We start from the raw sequence: 23,789 nt of genomic DNA, 5'->3' as shown, positions 1-23,789 counted from the left end.
CAAACATTTGGTAAGTTACATTACATACCACTAATCCCCAATTAATGCCAATAAGCCTCAATAAAATGGCAGTAACTGTGCTCCTATAGGGTTAAAAGAATCCATGCATTGGGGCACCTGGGTGGCTCAGTTGGTTGAGCGGCAGACTTTGGCTCAGGTCATGATCTCACGGTCCGTGAGTTCGAGCCCCACGTCGGGCTCTGTGCCGACAGCTCAGAGCCTGGAGCCTGCTTCTGATTCTGTGTCTCCCTTTCTCTGACCCTCCCCCGTTCATGCTCTGTCTCTCTCTGTCTCAAAGATAAATAAACATTAAAAAAAAAAAATTAAAAAAAAAAAAAAAAAAAAGAATCCATGCATCAATATTTAAATAATTAGTGGTGCCAAATCGTCTAAATACTATCAACTTAAACTCAACCACTCAAAATAAGGCTTTGAATTAAGTAACCATGCTCTGTGTTTGTTTCCCAGGACTACTACTATGGAACCATGTTACACCTATATATTTGTTTGCAGATTTTTACCTGTGTAACAAGAGGCTCCAACAGTCTCTCAACTGCCAGAGTCCTGATCTCTAGACTTTTGGGGTCCCATTTGAAGTTTATGTTGCCTGCATGGACAGCAGTCATTTCTGAAAAGGAAACAAAAGGCCAAAGTGAGGCAAACATCAAACACAAACATGAAATATATAACAAATCTTCTACTTTTATAAAGGAGTTTTATAACAACAAAGCTACATTCACCACAAGAGGGGGAAAAATTCTTACTAGCCTGTACAAGAGGGCCCAGTAACTCTTAACCTCTTACACTTTCAGATGCCAAGTTTATAAACAGTAGAGGTACCACAAGAAGCAATTCCAAACACATAGAGCTTTTCCTTTTGGGCTTCTCTGGCACCAAGCCAGGTCTATTTCTAGTTTTTCCATAACAACTTAGAAGCAGGATGAAAAGCTAAAGTGAATGAAGGCCTGATTCTGATTTTTCATACTCCATAACATTTCTAATGCAGTATTACCTACAAGGTATAACTCCTTCATTTTTTGATGGATTCTGAGAGAACATCTTGTCTTACTCTATTAAAACATAATGCTTAAGTCTGCTGCCCTCTGCACCTACAGCTATTATCACTCATAGCCAGAAGAAATTTCGAGTTGCACTTAGTCAAATATCAATGTATCAGTGTCAAGGTAAACTTCCATTAGAGGCTTTAAGTCTAGGGGAAGACTTCAATGAAAACACCCAACAGTTAGTGACTGCTTGTATAAGTAGTGACTTAAAGGACGCCTGGGTGGCTCAGTCAGTTGAGCGTCCGACTTCAGCTCATGTCATGATCTTGTGGTCTGTGGGTTTGAGCCTCATGTCAGGCTCTGTGATGTCAGTTCAGAGCCTGGAGCTTGCTTTGGATTCTGTGACTTCCTCTCTCTGCCCCTCCCCTCACGTTCTGTCTCTCAAAAAATGAATAAATGTTAAAAAAATTTTTTTTCAAGTAGTGCCTTAAAGACAAAAGGAAAAAAGGTGAGGTACATAACTGAGGTAAACACAAATACAAACTTTCAGACAACCAACTTGACAGATATTTAAAACCCTAGAAGGGGGTGTTTTATGATCCAGAAATTCCATTTCCCGAATTTTATTCTAAAGAAAAAATTAAGGTGCATGGAAAAAGCTGGATACAATGATGTTCACAACAGCACTGCATACAATCATAATAAAGCACAAATTTCAAAGAGATCCCTAAATAAAGCATACAACCGATCACACAATACTGTACCACTCTTAAAAACAATGTTTACAAAATTTAGAGGGAAAAAAACAAAAACACTGTTCTCACTGCTCAGGTCTTTATTTCTATTAAATGCCACTTTCCATTAAAGGGAACCAAGACTCCTCCAAAAAAAGCAGGGAGGGAAGTTACTCCAGCTCTGAGTTATCCTATTCTGCAGAAAGCAAAGAAGGGTACAAAGACTCACCTATCAAAACACAGAGGAAACAAAGGTTCCATTGGCAAATTTCTGACAAGTTGAGTATCAAAAAATATAATGACTACAACTGCCTGACTGATAGGCAGGCAGGAAGGTACATAAAAAGATATCCTATGACCATAAAGATCTTCTTAAGAAAAAGACAGTGGCGAGGGAATTTCTTTACCATGAAGGTAGAATAGAATTAGAAAATGACCATTTTGCAAACCCCAATGTAGTAACTGATTCAGGCAAAGATTATCAATGGATATTAACACCATTAAGTGAAAGGCTACTGGGGGAACAGGATACTTGTAAGGTGCCAAAGTATAACTTAACAGGTTACCAATTACAAGGGGCCAAGACATACCTTTACAAATTTGAGATCTAATGGGCACCCTCTTAAACAAATAACTAAACTTAGCATCGTTGATAATGAAACACTTAATATTATATGCTTCCCAATATGAAGATGTTTAAAGTATTCTGTATTACCTATTAAGTACTCTTGATGAAAAAAAAAAAGCTTTAAATGTTTCTCAAGAGCCTCAGTGTGACTGAGCTGCAGTGTTACTGCAAAAATGTTTAACCAGAGTCTAATGAAGCCTCTATGTAAGAACTCAAAACCTTTTTCAATGCCATCAAACCTTCTGGCAGTCTAGTAAAACCTAAAGACCAACGTTATCCAATAGAAAAACAATGTAAGCCACCTGGTAATATTCAATTTTTTAGTAACAATATTACAAGACTAAAAAGAGGAGTGCCTGGATGGCTTAGTCAGTTGAGCAGCCGAGTCTTGATTTCAGCTCAGGTCATGATCCCAGGGTTGTGGGATGGAGCCCCGCATCAGGCTCCGTGCTGAATGTGAAGCCTGCTTGGGATTTTCTCTCTCTTCTCCTCCCTCTCTCCCTCTGCCCCTCGACCCCCACTCTCGCTCTCTAAAATAAAAAAAAAAAAGGGGGGGGCTAAAAAGAAATGTGACTATACACAATATATCCAAAAAAATATTTCAGCATATATTCAGTATTTTTTAAGTTATATTTTAGATAAGTACTAAGTGGCCAAATATGGGATGTGTTTTACAATCAGGGCACACTTAAAGTCAAACAAGACACACTTCACCTGTTCAAGAGCCACCTGTAGCTAGTATTGGATTCTGTATTTAGATAGTTCAACTAAAACGCCCTTTCTTAGAATGTTTTTTCAAATGCGTAAAACACAATTCAAAGGATTACAAAGGAAACATACGTACTGAAATTTGGTTATCAAGATACTTTACAAACAAATGAATGAAACAGTAATACATGTGCTTCTTTATTAACATTAAATAAAACCTGGCAAGAAGTCTGATGACTACTTCAAAGTAATAATGAACATGCACTTGTTTTCATGGTATCATGTTATAATTACTACAGATATGAAAAGCACTGAGATTCCTACTGGTGATAAAGTTACAGGTTCAAATGAAAAGTAGTTTGTTATCTACATTAATAACAGAAGGAAATGTTAAATTCCTGTTAATAGTGAAAACAAAGACAAAATTTTTCCAATCCAAATGCACTGCAGGTTAAAAAACCCTAATCTATCCTATTTCAAGTTCATAAGAAACAAGTTTCTAGGGGATACAGAAGCATATTAAGCGACACCATAAGGAAACAAACGAATTCAGAATGTAGCATATTTTATAAGATAAAAGGCCCTTAATTCTTCAGAAAGTCAGTACTTGGAGGGAGAAGGTGAGAAGACTATTCTAGACAAATAGATTCAAGACACATAAGAATCTCATGCAATACATGTACCCTGTCTGGACAACAGTTTGAAACAAGCAGCTATTAAGACATTTGTAAGGAAAGTGGTAAATGTTTAACACTTATTAAATATTAGATGTTATTACAGAATTACTCCTCAATTTCACAGGTATGATAATGAAACTGTAGCTCTGTAGAAAAGTGACTTTCTAGGAGATGCATGCTACAATATTTAGGGGGTGAAATATAAAGATGTCTGCAACTTTCAAATAGTTCAGCAAAAGTTAAAATATATACATAGAGAGATCAAGGAATTATGAAAAGACACTCATAACTATTAAACCTAGGTAGAGGATAGGTGTTTTCAGATTTATTATTTTAGCATCTTTGTACACCTGAAATTTCTCATCTAAAAAAAATGGGGGAAATGTTACAGAAGTTTATGAGAAAATGTTCAAAATATATTAGATTGAAGATGATAAAGAGATTTCAAAACTATGTAATGTATAACTGCAGAAAGGAATAAAAATATCTAGATATATAAACCAAAATATTAACAATGGTGTTATCTCTAAGAGTTGGGGATAATGGGTAGTTTTAACATTCTCTGTGCTTAACTGTATTTTCTGATACTATAAAATTATACAGGCATTTTAAAAAGCTACTTTTATAATAAAAAAAAGCAGAATCTTTATTTTGTAATCTTTACATCTTTATGTAAGGACAATACCATCAAGAGGTATATTTGATTATCACTTAACGACTTTGAACTTCCTTCCTCATTTGTAAAATAAGACAATCATTACCTTCAGAGAATTTTTTGTGAAGATTAAACAGATTATGATCCACTCAATAAAATTAGAATCTGGGGGCGCCTGGGTGGCGCAGTCAGTTAAGCGTCCAACTTCAGCCAGGTCACGATCTCGCGGTCCGTGAGTTCGAGCCCCGCGTCAGGCTCTGGGCTGATGGCTCAGAGCCTGGAGCCTGTTTCCGATTCTGTGTCTCCCTCTCTCTCTCTGCCCCTCCCCCGTTCATGCTCTGTTTCTCTCTGTCCCAAAAATAAAAAATAAAAAAAAACGTTGAAAAAAAAATTAAAAAAAATAAAATAAAATAAAATAAAATTAGAATCTGAGAGACCAGGTTAATATGAATAAAGGAGAAGGAAAAGTTCCTCCATACAATAAGAAACTAATAAATGTAGAAGAAATAATGTATTCAGAAAAAAAATCACCATTTACAAACCATCATAATAATAATTGATTCAGGGAAGAATCATCAGAGAATGCTAAACCAAGTGGCTGAAAGTTTTCTAAGAAATTGAGTATTTACATAGTCTCAACCTAATTCCCAACAGATTATTTACTGATCACAAAGGGAGAGAGGGATAGAGTAACTTTAAAATGGAAAAACCTGGCAGATACCACCTAACCAAGTGATCAAAATCAACATCTCCAATAGGACAAATTGACAACATATACCTCCTGACAGAATGCACTAAAGAAGGACACATTACTTTGCTATTTCCTTCCTAGCAAAACTAGCCCCAATCTTGTCATGAGGAAACATCAAACTCAAAGTGAGGGATACTCTACAAATTAATTGGCTACAGTCTTCAAAAATGTCATGGTCAGAAAAAAACAAAGATAGACTGAGAAATTCTTCCAGGTTAAAGGCGGCTAAAGAGACATGACAACTAAATGTAGTAACTCTGGAATGAAACTGTACTTGAAGGAAAAAAAATTGAGACAAATGATAAAATGTGAGTAAGTTCTAAATTAGGTAATAGTGTATCAGTGTCAAATTTTCATATTTTCATCAATTATACTGTAGTTATGTCCTTGTTACATATAATGGGCATGATGTCTACAACTTACTCTCATCTCACTTGGTTCAGAAAAATATAATACACTAAATGTAAGTTACATACATAGAGAGGAATGGAAAGTGGGAGAATGGGAAGAAGGAAGAAAGAAGAAAGAGGAGACACAAGGAAGAGAGAAATGAAGGAAGAGATGGAAACAGAGGGAGGGGTAGGAGTAGAGGGGAGAAGGGAAGAGTAGAGAGGAAGGGAAGGGGAAGAAGGTGAGGTAAGAGGAGAGGAGAGAAGTAGGAGAGGATAAGAGAGGAAGACAGAGAGAAGAGGGAGAAGGATCTCTTGAAATGTGGCTACTGTGGCTGAGGAATTGATTTAATTTTTTTTCATTTTATTAATTCAAACAACCACTAGTGACTACCTCATCAGACAGCGCAGTTCTAGACTCTACGGAAAGCAACATCAACACCTAAATTCTATACATTAAAATGATGACCAGGACAAGACAGAACTGCACCTGTCTGTGACAAGCCCACTCTTGACAACTTTAATATAAAAATGTTTGTGTCCTCTCCCATAAATGCATGCTTCAGGCACAACACGTAGACATTTTAGAAATTTTTGAAAACATTAATGCAAGCATCATCTAACATTTCACAGATTTATATAAGCATCAAAACATCCTAGAATCACTGGAGATTGGATGCCAGAAGGAATCTGGATTTGCTTAATCTGGTAACACAGAATGCCAGTTTCCAGGAAATTTGTTTCAATGAAAGTGGGCAAATTTGCTCTACACACTTATATTATGTCAGGCCTACACTTTGGTTTTTAAAGGTTATCTGCCCACAAAACTGATCAGCCCAAGTCAGTAAACCTTAGGAGATGGAGTGCTCTAGATTGCTAAAGGGCTGACAACAGCTAAAGCAAATGTCATCAAATGTCACAGATAAGACATTTCAGAAAGAATGATTTGCCCCGTAGACTCTGCATTCCTGTATCCTAGCATTCCACAGCCACTGCAACAACACAAATGAAACAGAAAACCTTTCAAGGGTAAGGGTAATACAGGGAAGGTGCCAAGAGGTAAGTTAAGTGAAGCTAGTTTTCAAGTAGACAGGTGGTCACATTTGTGTTTTAATTATTAAACAAGTACAACAATATAACAATTCACTTTCCCAAAGAAATAAACGGCCCCATTTTTTTGTTTTTAACGTTATATATATATTTTAATTGTTTAATGTTTGTTTATTTTTGAGAGAGAGCAGGGGAGGAGGAGAGAGAAAGGGAGAAACAGAATCCAAAGTAGACTCCAGGCTCTGAGCTTCTGAGCTGTCAGCAGAGAGCCCAGCGGGGGGCTTGAACTGGTGAACCTCGAGATCATGACCTGAGCCAAAGCTGGACACTTAACTGACTGAGTCACCCAGGCACCCCCTCCATTTTTTCTTGAAATAAAAAGTCTTGAAAAGAAGGCACCCAGGGAAGGGCAATTAGTCAAACCCCTACTGAGGAAAGCCACTAGGCCTGAGGAGTTGGTAACTTTTGAAAACCAGCAAATCAAGGTCCAAACAGCACAAATGCACTCCTAAAGCTTTAGAATCCACAACTCGGGCCTTCATGAGCAAAAGAGGGGACCAAGATGAGAGCCCTGAGCTGAGAAAGAGGGTCTCAGGCCACCAGGAAGTTGCCAAAGAGAAAGAAGGCTGTTCCAGAGAAACCACAAAGAGGAAGCTGCCCAAGGTAAGCCTGTGAAGTTCAGACCGACCAAGTCAGGACAAACACACACACACACACACACACACACACACACACGCGCACACAGGCTTCTCTGACACATGAAAAGAGCTAGCTTTAGCTTAGAGAAAAAACAAGAGTACCCCAAAAATCTGCACACTCGTTAGTAATAAAAACATTCTCAAAAAAAAAAAAGCCCTCTTGGTCTTTTCTGTTTCTAATTTTGATACTTTGGGATACAAAATAATTCCACTTTCTTCTTAACTTGAAAAAAAGGTAGAGTATAAGCACAATAATAAATTGCAAAAGATACCTGACCTCTCCAGGAGACCACCAGTAGAAGCCAGGAGAGGTAAATCCAGGCACTCTTTATCTATCACGCAGATGTAGGGTTGGCAGATCATACGAATTTTTTCAAAAGACCCAGAGATGCACATATTTATGTGAAGTCTCACAAGTTTAGTGTCAGCAACTCACTCAAAAATATTTTGCCACAGTGTGAGACAAACATATCTTAGTAGTATGCTTGCTCTGTTGGTCCAGACTTTGCAAACAGTGAACAAGATTCTCCCCTGAAGTCCCTTCCAGTTCTATATTCCAGAACTCCACTTTCTATTAAGTAATGTCTCTGAGGAGGTCTCCAACCTCCCGATAAAAATTCACCAGACTCTGGCTGCTAAAAGTGTTAACGTAAAGGACTCAATCACTCACTCACGTTGAAAAACTTGAAATATACTGACACTTGAAAATTGAGAACCCATTCAGGGTGTTTTCAAGTCTTTCAATAACCATGATGGAAGCAGAGTGCCTTGTGCAGCACCTTTAATCAAAGACCCTGCCAAAAGTGATGCCGAACATTATTAAACTATACTACAGAGCCAAGTTATGCTTCTGGTGACCCCAACCCAAAAAGGATTTCAGAAAGTACAAGTAGAGCACTTAAATCTAATGAGAATATGTTCTCTGGAAAGAACATGGCTTCTGGTACTAGCTTTGTCACTAACTTACTCTCTGACTTGGGCAAGTCCAGTTACCTTACTGGCTCCTCAGTTTTCTCACCTATAAAATAAAGGGGGTTGAATCCCAGGCTCCAAGTCCTTCCAGCACTGAAATTCTAGTATTTGTTTCATTTGCATTCTCTCAACAGCTTGTGAATTATTTTATTAAATGTAATTAATTTTTCCCAAGTTTAACCTATGGCTTTCCTAGCTATATTTTAAGTTTAAGGATGATAACTATGCTTATGCTTCTTTATATCTCCTAAGTTGCTGGCAAGCTGCTTTATGCAGAGCAGACACAGTATTAGTTGAAATGAATTTATGCAAACTGATTTTAAAATATTTACAAGCCTACCAAGACAAAGCTCCTGCCTTAATCTTTGTCATATCTTCTGCTTCTCTACAACTAATGGTATTATTTAGAGTAGCTAAACAAATAACTTTTAAACTGTTGGCAGTTTCTAGTTTTCCAATTAACTTACAGAGCACTCCTTCACAAGATCTATTACAAAACCTACTAGAGCTAGCCAACCTTAATGAATTACAGCAACCTTAGGTTTTTCCAGGAGGGAACATGCTTAGTGGAACTAAATAAAAAGTTAAACTGTAGTTATTCAGTCTTCATTACCTTATAAATAGCAATCCTGGCTATTACGCAAAAGTTCGCTATAAATTTAGAAAGGGGTACAGATGTAGGCGTATGACTAGCAATCTTTATGATAGAAAGAGGAATGGAGAAGCAATGAGCAGAAAATAAAAGGATAGTTCCATCAGAACCAAGGAGGCTGATTGTTGGCAAACTGCCTCATTGGTGAGAAGAGCTTACATACCTTCTCTAAAGACATTAAATGTTCATTTACAACAGAATGGCCACATCATTCTTAAAACCTGTCCAATCCAAGGCTTTAGAATATCCTTACCATGCTACTCCGTGCCATTTTTTTTTTTCACCAGCAAGGTTAAGTTGATGCAATGTTAGGATGATTCATTTAAATGCAAATCAGGAAATTTTCAAATTAAAAGTACCCACAGTAATGGTTAACTGTCACATTGCACAAGATATAGGATTGTGGATTCCTCAATGCAGTAACAGGGAAGCCAAGTTGCATCTGCATTAAACAGAGTTATTAACACGATGTTGGAATCTCAACTCTCCAAGCTTCCAGTAACTGTCAAAAAAAAAAAAAAAAAAAACCCACAAGGTAACCCTTATAATTAAGACTCACTCTGACATCTGCCAATTTTACTAAATTCCCTCCCACCAAGCCTATCACTTTCTTCTAAAATGTAAATAGGATGGGAATAGAAGCAGAAGAAAGAAGAAGGGATAAGAAAATAAGAGGTATGAAAACACAGGGGTGCCTTAGTGGCTCAGTGGGTTAAGCATCCCAAGTCTTGGTTTCAGCTAAGTATATAAACTTTATAAATTAAATAAATAAATAAATAAACAAACAAACAAACAAATAAATAGGGGCACCTGCCTGGCTCAGTCAGTTAAGCAAGCAACTCTTGATTTCAGCTCAGGTCAAGATTTCATGGTGAGTTCAAGCCCCTCAAGGGGCTCTGCACTGCTGATGGTGCAGAGCCTGCTTTGGGATCCTCTCTCTCCCTCTCTCTCTCTGCCTCTCCCCTGCTCACTTTGTCTCTCTCTCATAAATGTAAAAATTAATGACTAAATAACTAACTAACTAAATAAATAAGAGCCAAAACATCATCAGAGTAAAAAGTCTCCCAGGGTGCCTGGGTGGCTCAGTTGGTGGGACGTCCGACTTCAGCTCAGGTCATGATCTCATGGTCTGTGAGGTCAGGCCCCAGGTGGGGGGCTCTGTGCTGACAGCTCAGAGCCTAGGATCTGCTTCGGATTCTGTGTGTGTGTGTCTCTCTCTCTGCCCCTCCCCTGCGTGCATGCTCGCTCGCTCTCTCAAAAATAAAAGTTAAAAAAAAATTTTTTTTTAATTAAAAAAAAAAAAAAGAGTAAAAAGTCTCCCATCTACTGCATTAAACAATGACTTCTATGTGATCATCATACCCAAATACATTTTATATCAGGCACTTATATGGCACATAGTAGAAGCTGTCCCTTTCCTTTCAGGTATATAAATCTATGAGAAAAAGGACACTTGGCTAGATATTTATTAATTTTTAACGATTTTGATGATAATGATTATTTTATAAAAATTATAATTATTTTTGTAATAAAACTTTTAATCACTTATTATGTTCCTTTTCTTGTTTTCTTGAGAGCACCAAAAACAGTAAGGAAACACAAGAACAGCTGAATGAAAACACTGTCATTCCACAATCATCAGGAGACACAATGATTAGCAAAAGCACTAAGCAAAGGATAAAAGGTAAAACTAAAAAAACAATATTCAGTCAACCATTCAGCAACTCCAACAGCACATATTTGAGTGCTTTCTCCATGTATGCACTATTCCTAACAGCATGGTACAAAACCAAAAAACCGGGGCGCCTGGGTGGCGCAGTCGGTTAAGCGTCCGACTTCAGCCAGGTCACGATCTCGCGGTCCGTGAGTTCGAGCCCCGCGTCAGGCTCTGGGCTGATGGCTCAGAGCCTGGAGCCTGTTTCCGATTCTGTGTCTCCCTCTCTCTCTGCCCCTCCCCCGTTCATGCTCTGTCTCTCTCTGTCCCAAAAATAAATAAACGTTGAAAAAAAAACAAAACAAAACAAAACCAAAAAACCCTGCCTTCATGAAACAACATTATAGTAATAGGATAAATAAGTAAACTAGACTATATTAGTGTTAGGAAGAAAATTAACCAGGACAATGGTAATGGAATTAGATGGGGTCCTTCAAGGGCCTTTCTATCTTGATAACTTTTTAAATGAAATTTGAAAGTCAAGGGAAGAGTCAGGCAAGTAAGTTTCTGGGGGAAAAGCGTTCAGGCTGAGGTAACAAAGTACATCTCCTGGGACTTAGAGAAAGAGAAGGCCTATGTGTCTGGAACACACAACAAGAAAACACATAAGATCAAGGGAAGGAAAAAACAAAAAGCTCCAAAGCTGCTGAAGTGAGTGTTTATACAGTACGAACTGAATATCTCTATTCCTGTATTCACCTTCTACCCCATATGGCTGAGACCATGAACAACAGAAGAGTGTTCCTCAGAAAGCTGCACTAAGCCACTGTAACAGACAACTGATTATAGATGCACAGGAAGTCCCTGTTTCCATAAGAAACTGGAATGACTCTGGTCAAAAAAGCAAGTAAGATGAAACCAGCATCTGGACTCACACAAAAGAAATGAGAGACAAAAGGGAAAAGAGGTTTTTGTTTTAGAACAATGAGACTAAAAGGCAGAGAAATTTTTCACACAGCTGAGGAGAAGCCCACAGGAAGAGGACTGTACTCTTGGAGAGCCAGGAGAAAAGATGCCTGAACTTGGAATGAGTCTAGGAAGTTACCCAGACTGAATGTGAAAATAAGAATTGTCTCTAATACTGATGAAACTAATTTTGTCATTAGTGATAATCTATTTTGCCATTCACTGACCATCTACCACATCCTAGGATCCTGCTACGTGCAAGGGACAAAAAGACTAATTAGAAATCCCTCTTAGGGGCACCTGGGTGGCTCAGTTGGTTAAGCTTCTGACTTTGGTTCAGGTCATGATCTCAGGGTTTGTGAGTTTGGGCCCCATATTCAGCTCTGGGCTGCTAGCTCAGAGCCTTGAGCCTGCTTCAAATTCTGTCTCCCTCTCTCTCTGCCCCTCCCCTGCTCACGTTCCATGTGTCTCCCTCTCTCTCAAAAATAAATAAACAGTAAAAAAAAAAAAAACAATTAAAAAGGGGCACCTGGGTGGCTCAGTCGGTTAAGTGGCCAACTCAGCTCAGGTCACGATCTCAAGGTTTGTGAGTCTGAGCCCCACATCAGGCTCTCTGCTGTCAGCACAGAACCCGCTCGGACCCTATGTCTTCCTTTCTCTCTGCCCCTTCCCTGCTTGTTCTCTCTCCCTCTCAAAAATAAATAAACATTAAAAAAATTTTTTTCTTAAAGAATTCCCTATCAGATCATCACAGCAATTAATTATTAAGTACTGTGAGGACCAGGGGCAGGCCTCCTCCAAATGGGCCACTTTGGCATGAACATTTTGAGTTAAAAGCAATCAAAACCCAGCAGATTCAGTAAAAGCTCTCTACCTCCCCCTCAACTCCCTGCTTGTATCAGGAAGACAGCTATTAACAAATTATCTTTACCTAAGAAAATTATCTACTAATAGGGCAACCTTTGTTTTCCAAATGTCTCCTTTCACCTTCCTTCTAATGGTCTTTCTCTCCTTCATATCCTTAGGCCCCTATCTTTCTCCTTAGCTCATATAAGCATTTTGTTGCCTGTCTTTGGAATTTCCATGTTTGCTTAGATTCCCCTTGCATACACTTTTTTTAAATTTATTTTATTTTTAAGTAATCTCTACACCCAACATGGGGCTTGAACTCACAAACCTGGTATCAAGAGTTGCATGGTCTTCCAACTGAGCCACCCAGGTGCCCCACCTTACGTGCATTATCAAATTCGATTTTCTCCTATTAATCAGTCTAATGTCTATTTGGTTCTTAGTCCAGCTAGAAGGATCTTAAGGGTAAAGGAAATTCTTCCTCCCCAACAGTACAAAAGGAAATAGGGATCTTTACAAGGGAGAAATCTGGCAGATGCTAATTAATCACGTGTTTAAACTTGGCATCACCACCAGAACAATGTGACAATTGTTGAGATGCCCTCAGAAAGATACATCATCACATACATAGTACTGCCAAAAATTAAAACAATCAGACCAATCCAAACCGTAGAGCATCTACAAAACGGGCCTAAACTCTTCCAAAGTGCCAATTTGACGAGGGAGACAGAAATACTTTACAGAGACATGACAACTAAATGCAGTTGTGACCTTTTATTGATTCCTGCATTTAAAAAAAAAAAAAACATAAAAAACATCACTGGGACAACTGTTTGAATTTAATAGGACTATGGACTATACCATGAGATCAGTAAGTACTTCTGGGAATCTTACTAAAAGGCAAATTGTGATTTAGTAAGTTTAGGGTAGGATGTAAGAGTCTGCATTTCTCCCAAGTTCCTAAGTTCCCAGGGAGAACCAACAAGATTTTTGGACCTCTCTTTAAATGGAATTATGTTACTATATCAATGTAAAATTTCTCCTGTGACATAGAATTTCTCATGTGATACTATAGTTAGGTAAAGGCAGTGTCTTATTCTTAGGAATTATATGCTGAAGAATTTAAGGGTGAAGTTCCCTGGTATCAACAGTTCACTATCAAATGCCTCAAAAAAAGCTTATATAAAGCAACTGAGCAAACATGAAAAATGTTAACAACTGGTGAATCTAAGTGAATTGATGAATCAAGTGCTCACTCTATTACTTTCAACTTTTCTATACAGTTGAAGATTTTCAAAAAAAAAAAAAAGGTGGGGGAAAGAGCTCAGTCTAGACAGGAAAATAGTTACAATACAACAGAAAACAGTTGTAATACATCAGTGTACAAGAGGAATATCCAGGAGGGAGTCCCCAAAAGGTCAGGGAGTCATCACTGAAGATCTCTTGTAGGAGAGGGGGGGAAGGATACTGTTTCAGGCTATAAGAGGAGACAATGGCAACAAAGAACCTTGACGACTTCCAAGAACAAACATGAGTGAAAAATAGAAGATAAATATTTAAATGACAAAAAATAAGGTTTGAAGATAAGCAAAGAAATCAAAGGCATTAGAGGTATGGGTCTTTATCTTTCCCAATTTAAAAATACTTTGCGCCCTGGGCACCTGGCTGGCTCAGTCAGAAGAGCATGTAGATTCTTGATCTCAGGGTTTTGAGTTCAAGCCCCACACTGGGTGTAGAGATTACTTAAACATATTTAAAATATATATTTTTTAATTATATATATTTATTTAATATATACACATATATATATTTTTTAAATACACAGGACCCATTCTATTCTTATAGTTTATGCTACTACTTAAGAAACCCTAAAACCAACCCCTCCACCCTCCAAAAAACAAAGAAGCAAACTCCACCTTTTCACAGCTACCACAGTGAATGTCAGAAGTGGCCAGAGCAGCATTTCTCCAATCTAAAGGACTTTTCCCAACAAGCAACTGAAGAGATAAGTTATTCAAACTCCATAGGCCATAAGCCAAGCTTTTTCCTCCAAATCTTCTCCCTCTTTGGCTTTCTCCATTTCTGCTGACCAAAGATGCACCCAACCAGCTACCCTAGAAGGAGACTCTAGGCCTCTCATCCTCTTCCCTACCCCTCCTCTGTACATCAGTAAATACCTGACTCTACTAACCCTTCCTCTCTCTGGGCTCTGGACTACATTCTGGTTTAAAATATCTAGAAGTCTTCTCATTTCCAATCATTATCCAGACAGCCTAATTTATCATTATCATAGAATCCACTCCTCAAAGGCTGAAGGACTACTTCCCCACCACAAACAGGGTGAAACCCAAACTCCTGTAAACAAACCTGACTGCAACTAGCCTAACAGACTAGTCACCTACATCCACTCTGTGAAATTCTTCTCCAATGCACATTCATGTCTCCAGGCCTTTATAAAAGCCCTTTCCTCTGCCCAAAGCATCTTTCCAGACTTTTCCATCTTCCTTCAAGACTCACACAAATGTCCTCTGCTCCCACAGAAAGAACTGTTGCCTCTTTTCTGGGTTCCCCCAGCACTTCACAAGTATCTCTATTATAGTACTTGCCACACAGCCCTGTCAGTGCATCTGTCTCCCAGGAAACTGGGAACTCCCCTTTGAACACAGGGACCATGGCTTTTTTGAGCATGATAACTTTCACCTAGTAACAATCTATAAATGATTAATACCTGCCTTGACTGTTTTAGATTTCATCTAGCAACATTAGCACTTGTGGAAAGAAATAAGAAATGTCTCTTCTTACAGATTAGCAAAAGTAAGTACAGACTGCTATAGCAAGACTAATAATCCCATTAGTTTGTAAACTTCTTGAGGTTAGCAAAGGTGACTTACACATTCTTAACATCTCCCAGCATGTGCTTTGAAAGGCAGACTTATTGTATTTAATTGAACCCTTTCCACTGAAGTAGAGATAAAGCAAACTAAATGCTGCCTCTGACACTGACTCAATAAAGATACCTAGAAAACATTATGTCTTTCACTGGTCTTAATGACCCCAAAGAAGCTTAAATTTCTCTCAAGTATTGCCATTTCCCTGGTTTTCCTTCCTCCTCCCAAGAGATCAAGCTCACATTTCACTTAGCCACTTCTCTGCAAAATGACAGGTTTCTAAAGATACACTTCAAAGTCAGACTACAGCTTTTCTAAGAATATGATGACCCTTAGGTCCAAGGAAGCAAGAAAATGATAAAAGATGACTGTAAGAAACCTTTACCAATTCAGAGATCCCCACAAACAGAAAACCCCATGAACACTGACTTACTCTTTCAGCTTCTGCCTTATTCACTGCACTATCATTTTTCACAAACCATGATTAAGAGTCTAGATTAATATTGAAATATTTAACATAATGAAATATTCATCATACCATGAGAGAATAGTTAACAATGCATCTTTGCTTGCAAAGAAAAGCATGTATCAGAGCTGCACAGGGTAAACAGACTATTAGCAAAGGCTCCTATCCTTCATGTCACTTGAAATGGGCCACACTGAATGCATTTCCTGAGTTATGATAGCACTTTCAGTTTTCAGAACAGTCTGCAGTTCTACCTGGTTAATAAACCAGTAGAGGATTATGTAACCTAATAATTAAACAGGCTTCCAATTCACATCTTCAATTTATGTCAAATATTAACAAAAACAAAACAAAAATGATACAATAAAACATTTTGAAAATGTAAATGATGGTCCACTTATTTATGACAATATTTAATAACGAAATCTCAGAATAAGAAAATGAGGGAAATCCACAGCTCAATACAGTTAAATGCAATAGCCAAAATTAAGCAATCCAGGATAGAACTAGTCTTTAAATTAGCAATTAAGGAATAAGACCAGTTATTTAACATTGAGATTAAACTGGATCAAATTATTCATTACAGGGGCACCTAGGTGGCTCAGTCAGTAAATGGAGGAGCGTGCTTGGGATTCTCTTTCCTCTCTCTGCTCCTCCCCCGCTTGCATGCACCCACACACGCTCTCTCAAAATAAATATTTTTTAAAAATAACAATAAATTATTCATTACAATATTTTAAGGCAAATGACAGTTTGTTTCTTCTCTAAAGCCCTGGAAGTCTCTTTTAAAAAAAACTTTACAGCTTAAAATTATAACAACTTCCACAGTGTAATTCCTGCTCTTCTACTATAATTGGAACATGGGACAGACGACAAAAATTTTTAAGTATATTTACTTTATTTTTGAGACAGAGTGAGAGTGCAAGGGGGAGGGGGAGGGACAGAGAGAAAGAAAAACAGAGATAAAGAGGCAGAGAGAATTCCAAGCAGGCTCTGCTCTGTCAGCATGGAGCCTGACTTGGGGCTGTATTCCAAGTACCATGAGATCATGACCTGAACCCAAATCAAGAGTCCAATGCTTAACCCAGTGAGCCACCCAGGCGCCCCCAGCTGACAACAAATTTTAAAACCCAGGGCACCTGGGCAGCTCAGCTGGTTAAGCATCTTTTTTTTTTTTTTTTTTAATTTTTCCAAGTTTATTTATTTATTTTGAAGAGAGAGAGAACAAGCACGAGTGGGGTTGAGGCAGAGAGAAGGAGAGAAAATTCCAAGTGGGCTCTGCACTTGTCAGCACAGACACAGGGCTCAAACCCACGAAGAACCATGAGATCATGACCTGGGCCAAGATCAAGAGTCAGACTCTTAACCAACTGAGCCACCCAGGCGCACCAAGCATCCAACTCTGGACCCTGGCTCAGGTCATGATCTCAGTTTGTGACAGCACATTGGGCTCTGTGCTGACAAAGCCTGCTTGGTATTCCACCTCTCCCTCTCTGCCCTTCCCCTGCTTGTGAGCACGCTCTCTCTCTCTTCTTCCTCTCAAAATACATAAATAAACATTAAAAAAAACATATTCAAATTAAAAAAAATTTTTTTTTAAACCAAATCACACTATTCATGTAATACTTGTTCCAAATGACCAATCTACATTACAAACATTTAAAATAACACTCAAGGGGCGCCTGGGTGGCTCAGTCAGTTGAGTGGCCGACTGCTGCTCAGGTCATGATCTCACAGCACGTGAGTTCGAGCCCCAGGTCGGGCTCTGTGCTGACGGCTTGGAGCCTGGAGTCTGCTTCAGATTCTGTGTCTCCCTCGCTCTCTGCCCCTAACCCACTCGCATTCTGTCTCTGTCTCTCTCAAAAATAAATAAACATTAAAAAAAATTTTTTAAGGAACACTCAAAGTTGCCTTTCAAATCATATTTACATTATATGCATTACTCCAAACTTGAGCCACTGAAAAAGCACAAATTAAATCACTATCAAAAACTGGGGTTGATAGATGACAGTCCATCAACAAGTAAACAGAAATCATGTTAATTTCAAGCTCCATTAGAAATGGGGCTAGGGGCACACTGTCACATAGAGAAGTTTGATAGCTATGAAAATAACTAAAGAAGAAAATAATGAACATTTAGCGGTTCCAACAGAGAAAGAGCAATGTTGAAGTTTTATTTTGAAGCATGGTTATTTCTGCACATTTTGAACTTTCAATAATGCATAAATTTAGTATAGTGCTCTTGCAAGTGAGCAAACAGCATGAGACAGGGCAAGTCAAGCCAGACTGTCCACTTCCCCACACTGTTCAGCACGTTCAAGCCAGCCCACCATGTGAGGTGCTGAGCTGATCAACACACTGTACAAACACCCTTAAGGTCTGGAAGCTAGCACACTCACATCTGGGCAAATTTTAGGAACTGTTGTTCCATGAAGTGCTCACAGATGCCTGATGTATTTAACTTTTTTTCTTAAAAGAAAATAGAAGGTACTAATATGACTTAAATCCTCCAGGGGCACCTGGAGCATCTGACTCATGAGTTTCTGACTCATAATTTCGGCTCAGGTCATGATCTCTCACAGTTCCTGAGATTGAGCATGTCAAGTCCTGTCTCTGCACTGACAGAAGTGTGGGGAGCCTGCTTGGGATTCTCTCTCTCCCTCACTCTCTGTCCCTCCCCCACTCATACTCACACACATGCTCTCTCTTTCTCTCAAAGTTAGTAAACATTAAAAAAAAAAAAAAAAAGACTTAAATCTGCTAACATGGACATTATAATGAAAATTCTTGAATACTTTTACTTTTTTTTAAATGTTTATTTATTTTTGAGACAGAGACAGAGCATGAACGGGGGAGGTTGAGAGAGAGGGAGACACAGAATCGGAAACAGGCTCCAGGCTCTGAGCTGTCAGCAGAGAGCCCGACGCGGGGCTCAAACTCACGGACCGTGAGATCATGACCTGAGCCGAAGTCGGACGCTTAACCGACTGAGCCACCCAGCCGCCCCAGAATACTTTTACTTTTAAGGGTGTGGCTTCACAGTCACTCATGAGGAAAAAATGATTTGGGCTGAGGAAGTAATCAAACTTGAAAAAAACCTATTTTTGCCTATTGTATCACTTTTCATATGCACTAAAATTCACTCTGTTATACTATTCCTTGAGTTTTAACAAACTCAAACAATTGTGTAATCACTTCAACAATCAAAACACAGGAAAGTTAACTGGATTCATTTGATTTTCACAACAGCACGTACATACAACTAAACCACAGAATAATACAAAATATTGTTAGCTTCAAGAGCTATTTTGACATCAGCTTAACACAAAGCTACAGTAATCAAAACAGTGTGGTACTGGCATAAAGACAGACATATAGACCAACAGAACAGGACAGTCCAGAAAGAAATGACATTTACAGTCAAATTTGACATTTACTGTCAAATGATTTTTGACAAAGGTGTCAAAATCAGTCAATGAGGAAGACAGTCTTTTCAACAAATGGTCTTGAGTAAACTTGCGTAACCACATGCAAATGAATGATGTTGGACCATTACCTAACATCATAAAGAAAAATAAACTCAAAATGAATCAAAGACCTAAATGTAGGAGCTAAAACCATAAAACTTACAAGAAAACACAGGGTAAAAGTTTCATGACATTGGATTTGGCAATGACTTCCTGCATATGGCACCAAAGACACAGGTAACAAAAGAAAAAAATAGATAAATTGAACTTCATCAAAATGAAAACTTTTGTGTATCAACGGATACTATTACCAGAATCAAAAGGCAACCCAGAGAATGGAAGAAAGTATTTTCAAGTCATATGTGATAAGGGATTAATACTCAGAAAATAGAGAAAACTCCTAAAACTAAAAACCAAACAACAACCCAATGATGTGCAAAGGATTTGAATAGACATTTCTCCAGAGATATAGGGATGTCTAAAAAACACATGAAAGATATTCAACATCACCAATCATTAGGAAATGCAAATCAAAACTACAATGAGGGCGTGTGGGTCGCTTGGTTAAGCATCCGACCTCGGCTCAAGTCATGCTCTCATAGTTTGTTAAGTTAGAGCCCCGCTTCAGGCTCTGTGCTGACAGCTCAGAACCTGGAGCCTGGTTTGGATTCTGTGTCTCCCTCTCTCTCTGCCCCTCCCTTGCTGATGTTCTGTCTCTCAAAAATAAATAAACGTTAAAAAATTAAAAAAAAAAAAACTACAATGTAATACCACCTCAAATTCATTAGGATGGCTACCATAAAAAAAAAGAAAAAAAGAAAATATCAAGTATTGGCAAAGAAATAGAGAAATTAGAGCCCTTGGGCACTGCTGGTAGGAATGTAAAGTGGTAAGTTTGACAGTTCCTCAAAAAATTAAACATAAATGTACCGTATAATCCAGCAATTCCACTTCTGGGTATATCCAAAAGTGAAAGCAGGGTCTCCAAGAGATATTTGTATATTCATGTTCATAGCAGCATTCACAGTAGCTAAAATATGGAAGTAATCATTCATCAAGAAATGAATGAATAAGCATAAAGTGGTGTGTGTATATATACATACATATGATAAAATATTATTCAGCCTTAAAAAGGAAGGAAATTTTCATATGCTACCACATGAATGAATCTTGAGGATATTATGTTAATAAGTAAAACAAGACATACAGACATAGTATATGTTAATAAGGGAATTAGTTAATAAGTAAATAGTTAATAAGTAAAACAAGACATAAAGACGAATGCTACATGATTCTTTTATGAAGTACCAAGAGCAGTCAAAGAGACAAAGTAGAATAGTGGCTGCCAGAAACTGGAGTAAGAAAGAAATGGGGAGTTCATAATGTTGTTTAATAAAAATGGGGAGTTGTTTTACTTTTACAAGATAAAAAGATTTCTAGAAATGTATGGCAGTAAGGTTGCACTGCAACATAAATGTAATTAATATCACAGAACTGTAGGCTTAAAACTAGGTAAGAGTAAATTTTAGGGACAAATGGGTGGCTCAGTCAGTTAAGCATCCAACTCTTGATTTTAGCTCAGGGTTCTGAGATTGAGTCCTGCATGGGGCTCCCCAATTGGCATGGAGCCTGCTTGAGATTTTGTCTCTCCCTCGGCCCTCCCCCACACTAGCTCTCTTACACACACGTGCACACAATCTCTATCTCTCTAAAAAAACACAAAAGGGCACCTGGGTGGCTCAATCAGTTGAGCGACCAACTCTTGATTTCAGCTCAGGTCACAAATGAGCCCACATCAGTCTCTCTCTCCCCTGTCAGCACACAGCCTGCCTGGGATTCTCGCTCTCAAAATAAATATTTAAACTAAATCATTAATCAATGGTAGCAAATTTTATTGAATTTTTTAATGTTTACTTTTGAGAGAGACAGAGTGAGAGCCAGGGGAGGAGTAGAGAGAGAGGAAGAAGACACAAAATCCAAAGCAAGCTCCAGGCTCTGAGCTATCAGCACAGAGCCCAACACGGGGCTCTAACTCACTGCAACATCAAGACCTGAGCCAAGTTCGGATGCTTAATCAACTGAGCCAACCAGGCACCCCATTGATAGTAAATTTTATGTTTATTTCACCACAATAAAAATTTTAAGGGAAAAAAAAAAGGAAATTCTGACACATGCTACAACATGAATGAACCTTAAAAACATTGTATCAATAAGTGAAATAAGCCAGACACTAAAGGACAAATATTGTATGGTTCCACTTTTATATGAAGTACCTAAAATAGGCAAATTCATAGAGACAGTAACTAGAAGAGAGGTTATCAGAGGCTGGGTAGAGGGGAGGATGGGAAGTCACTGTCAAATACATACAAAGTTTCTGTTTCAGATGACAAAAAAGTTCCGAAAATAGATAGTGATGATGGTTGCACATCATAAATGTATTTAAGGCCATTGAAGTATACACTTAACAACTATTAAAATGGAAAGTTTTATCTTATGTATGTTTAACTATAATTAAAAAAATATTTTAAGAGTAGCAAACCTTTTCCAAGTTAACCTCAAGAAATAATCAAAGATGGGGAGAAGATTGAGCTACACTAACACGGCTCTACAAGCAAACTAAATGTCTAATAGGGCTGATCAAAAAGAAACTACAAAATGGAATAGTAGGCGATCATTAATATGCTATATCGGTACTGTGCAATTAATCATATATCATCAGTTCTAAAGCATACATATTTCACATTTTTAAGCCTCTAACATCTGGATGGGTCTTACAATTGATGTCATTGTCTAGTATATTTGGTGGTGTTTCCTTTTTCAAAGGGATACATAAAATAAAGGTTAATCTTATCCTACTAATAGGGGAAATGTTCAAATTACGACAAATGAACAGTAGATTACAAAAGAAGACAAAGTAAAAACTAATTTTTATAAAAGTTATTGTCAATATACATACCCAAAAACAAAGATTAGAAGATGTACACCAAAACGTTACCAGTGTCTATCTTTAGGTGCTATGAGCTTTATTACAAAAAACTTTTTTAATAAGGGGCGCCTGGGTGGCTCAGCCAGTTAAGCGTCCAACTTCAACTTAGGTCATGATCTCGTGGTCCATGAGTTCAAGCCCAGCTTCAGGCTCTGTGCTGACAGCTCAGAGCCTGGAGCCTGCTTTGACTGGCTGTCTCCCTCCCTCTCTGCCCCTCCCTCACTCATGCTCTGTCTCTGTTTCTCAAAAATGAATAAACATTAAAAAAAAAATTTTTTTTTAACTTTAATAAACTGGATGTAAAACCATGCCTCCACCCCTTGGCACAATCCTATATATAGCATATGTATACCTACTATAACTAATTCAGTATTTGTTGAAGAGTATCTGCTATGGGTTTATAAATGAATCAGGGGCGCCTGGGTGGCTCAGTCAGTTAAGCATCCGTCTTCAACCATCTTCGGCTCAGGTCATGAGCTTGATTCTATGCTGACAGCTCAGAGCCTGGAGCCTCCTTTGCATTCTGCATCTCCCTTTCTCTGCCCCTCCCCCGCTCATACTGTCTCACTATCTCTCTCTCTCTCTCAAAAGTAAATAAACATTTAAAAAAAATTTTAATTAAAAAAAATGAGTCAGGTATCATAGGAGTCAAAGATTCAGAAGGATGTAATTACCCTGAAGGAGCTCGGCATCTACCAAAAGATGTTAAGGTCTAGAAGAGTCTTAAGGAAGGTAAACCTGCAATTTAATGCTATTTAAGTACTGACCTAGCTCACTAGTTTAACTTGCAAGACAACCCACTTAATATGAATAAAAACATTTCCTGTTCAGGAATTAAATTTTATCATTTTATCACATTAGAAGTTTAAATAAATATACTTCATAAATTCTCTTATTCATTACACAGATAGCAAAGTTCAAACTCTAAGCTCTCCAGCTGGGACTTAAAAGATTAAAAACTCATAAGGCAGGCTAGGTAGCTCAGCTGGTTGAGTGTCCAACTCCTGATTTCTCAGGTCCTGATCTCATGGTTCCTGACTTCAAAGCCCTGCATCCAGCTCTGCACTGGCAGCACACAGCCTAATTGTGATTCTCTCTTCCTTTCTCTCTGTCCCTCCCGTGCTTTCTCTCTCAAAATAAAAAAATAAATAAATAAAAATTAAAAACAAAACAAAACAAAACAAAACTCCTCCCTGGGGCACCTGGGTGGCTCAGGTCATGATCTCACCGTTCAACAGCTCAGAGCCTGGAGCCTGCTTTGGATTCTGTCTCCCTCTCTCTCTGCCCCTCCTGTGATCACACACTGTCTAACGCCTAAAAACACGTTATCATCCTAATTCATGAGACAGACATAATCATTGACAAATCACCAATAGCAGGAAACACCCCACCCTACACATAAATCTTGAGTGTTCGTTACGACCATTTAAAAATTACATTAGGGGCGCCTGGGTGGCGCAGTCGGTTGAGCGTCCGACTTCAGCCAGGTCACGATCTCGCGGTCCGTGAGTTCGAGCCCCGCGTCGGGCTCTGGGCTGATGGCTCAGAGCCTGGAGCCTGTTTCCGATTCTGTGTCTCCCTCTCTCTCTGCCCCT

At 38.4% G+C, this 23,789-nt stretch overlaps 1 protein-coding gene across 2 annotated transcripts in view; it reads right to left on the bottom strand.

Annotated features, from left to right (window-relative positions):
* Positions 1 to 23,789, bottom strand: part of CTNNA1 (catenin alpha 1) — a 182,786-nt gene that overhangs the window by 148,066 nt on the left and 10,931 nt on the right. For both annotated transcript variants that reach the window (XM_040444605.1, XM_040444606.1), the window contains exon 2: positions 522 to 628. In XM_040444605.1, coding sequence (XP_040300539.1) covers positions 522 to 626 — 105 coding nt within the window. In that variant the 5' untranslated portion in view covers positions 627 to 628. The remainder of the gene's footprint in view (positions 1 to 521; positions 629 to 23,789) is intronic.

Source organism: Herpailurus yagouaroundi, unplaced genomic scaffold, assembly GCF_014898765.1.
Source record: "Herpailurus yagouaroundi ecotype Mexico unplaced genomic scaffold, PumYag 192, whole genome shotgun sequence".
In the NCBI taxonomy this organism is placed as follows: Eukaryota; Metazoa; Chordata; class Mammalia; order Carnivora; family Felidae; genus Herpailurus; species Herpailurus yagouaroundi.
The sequence above is the reverse complement of the archived record's forward strand: the minus strand, read 5'-3'. Positions and strand labels throughout refer to the sequence as shown.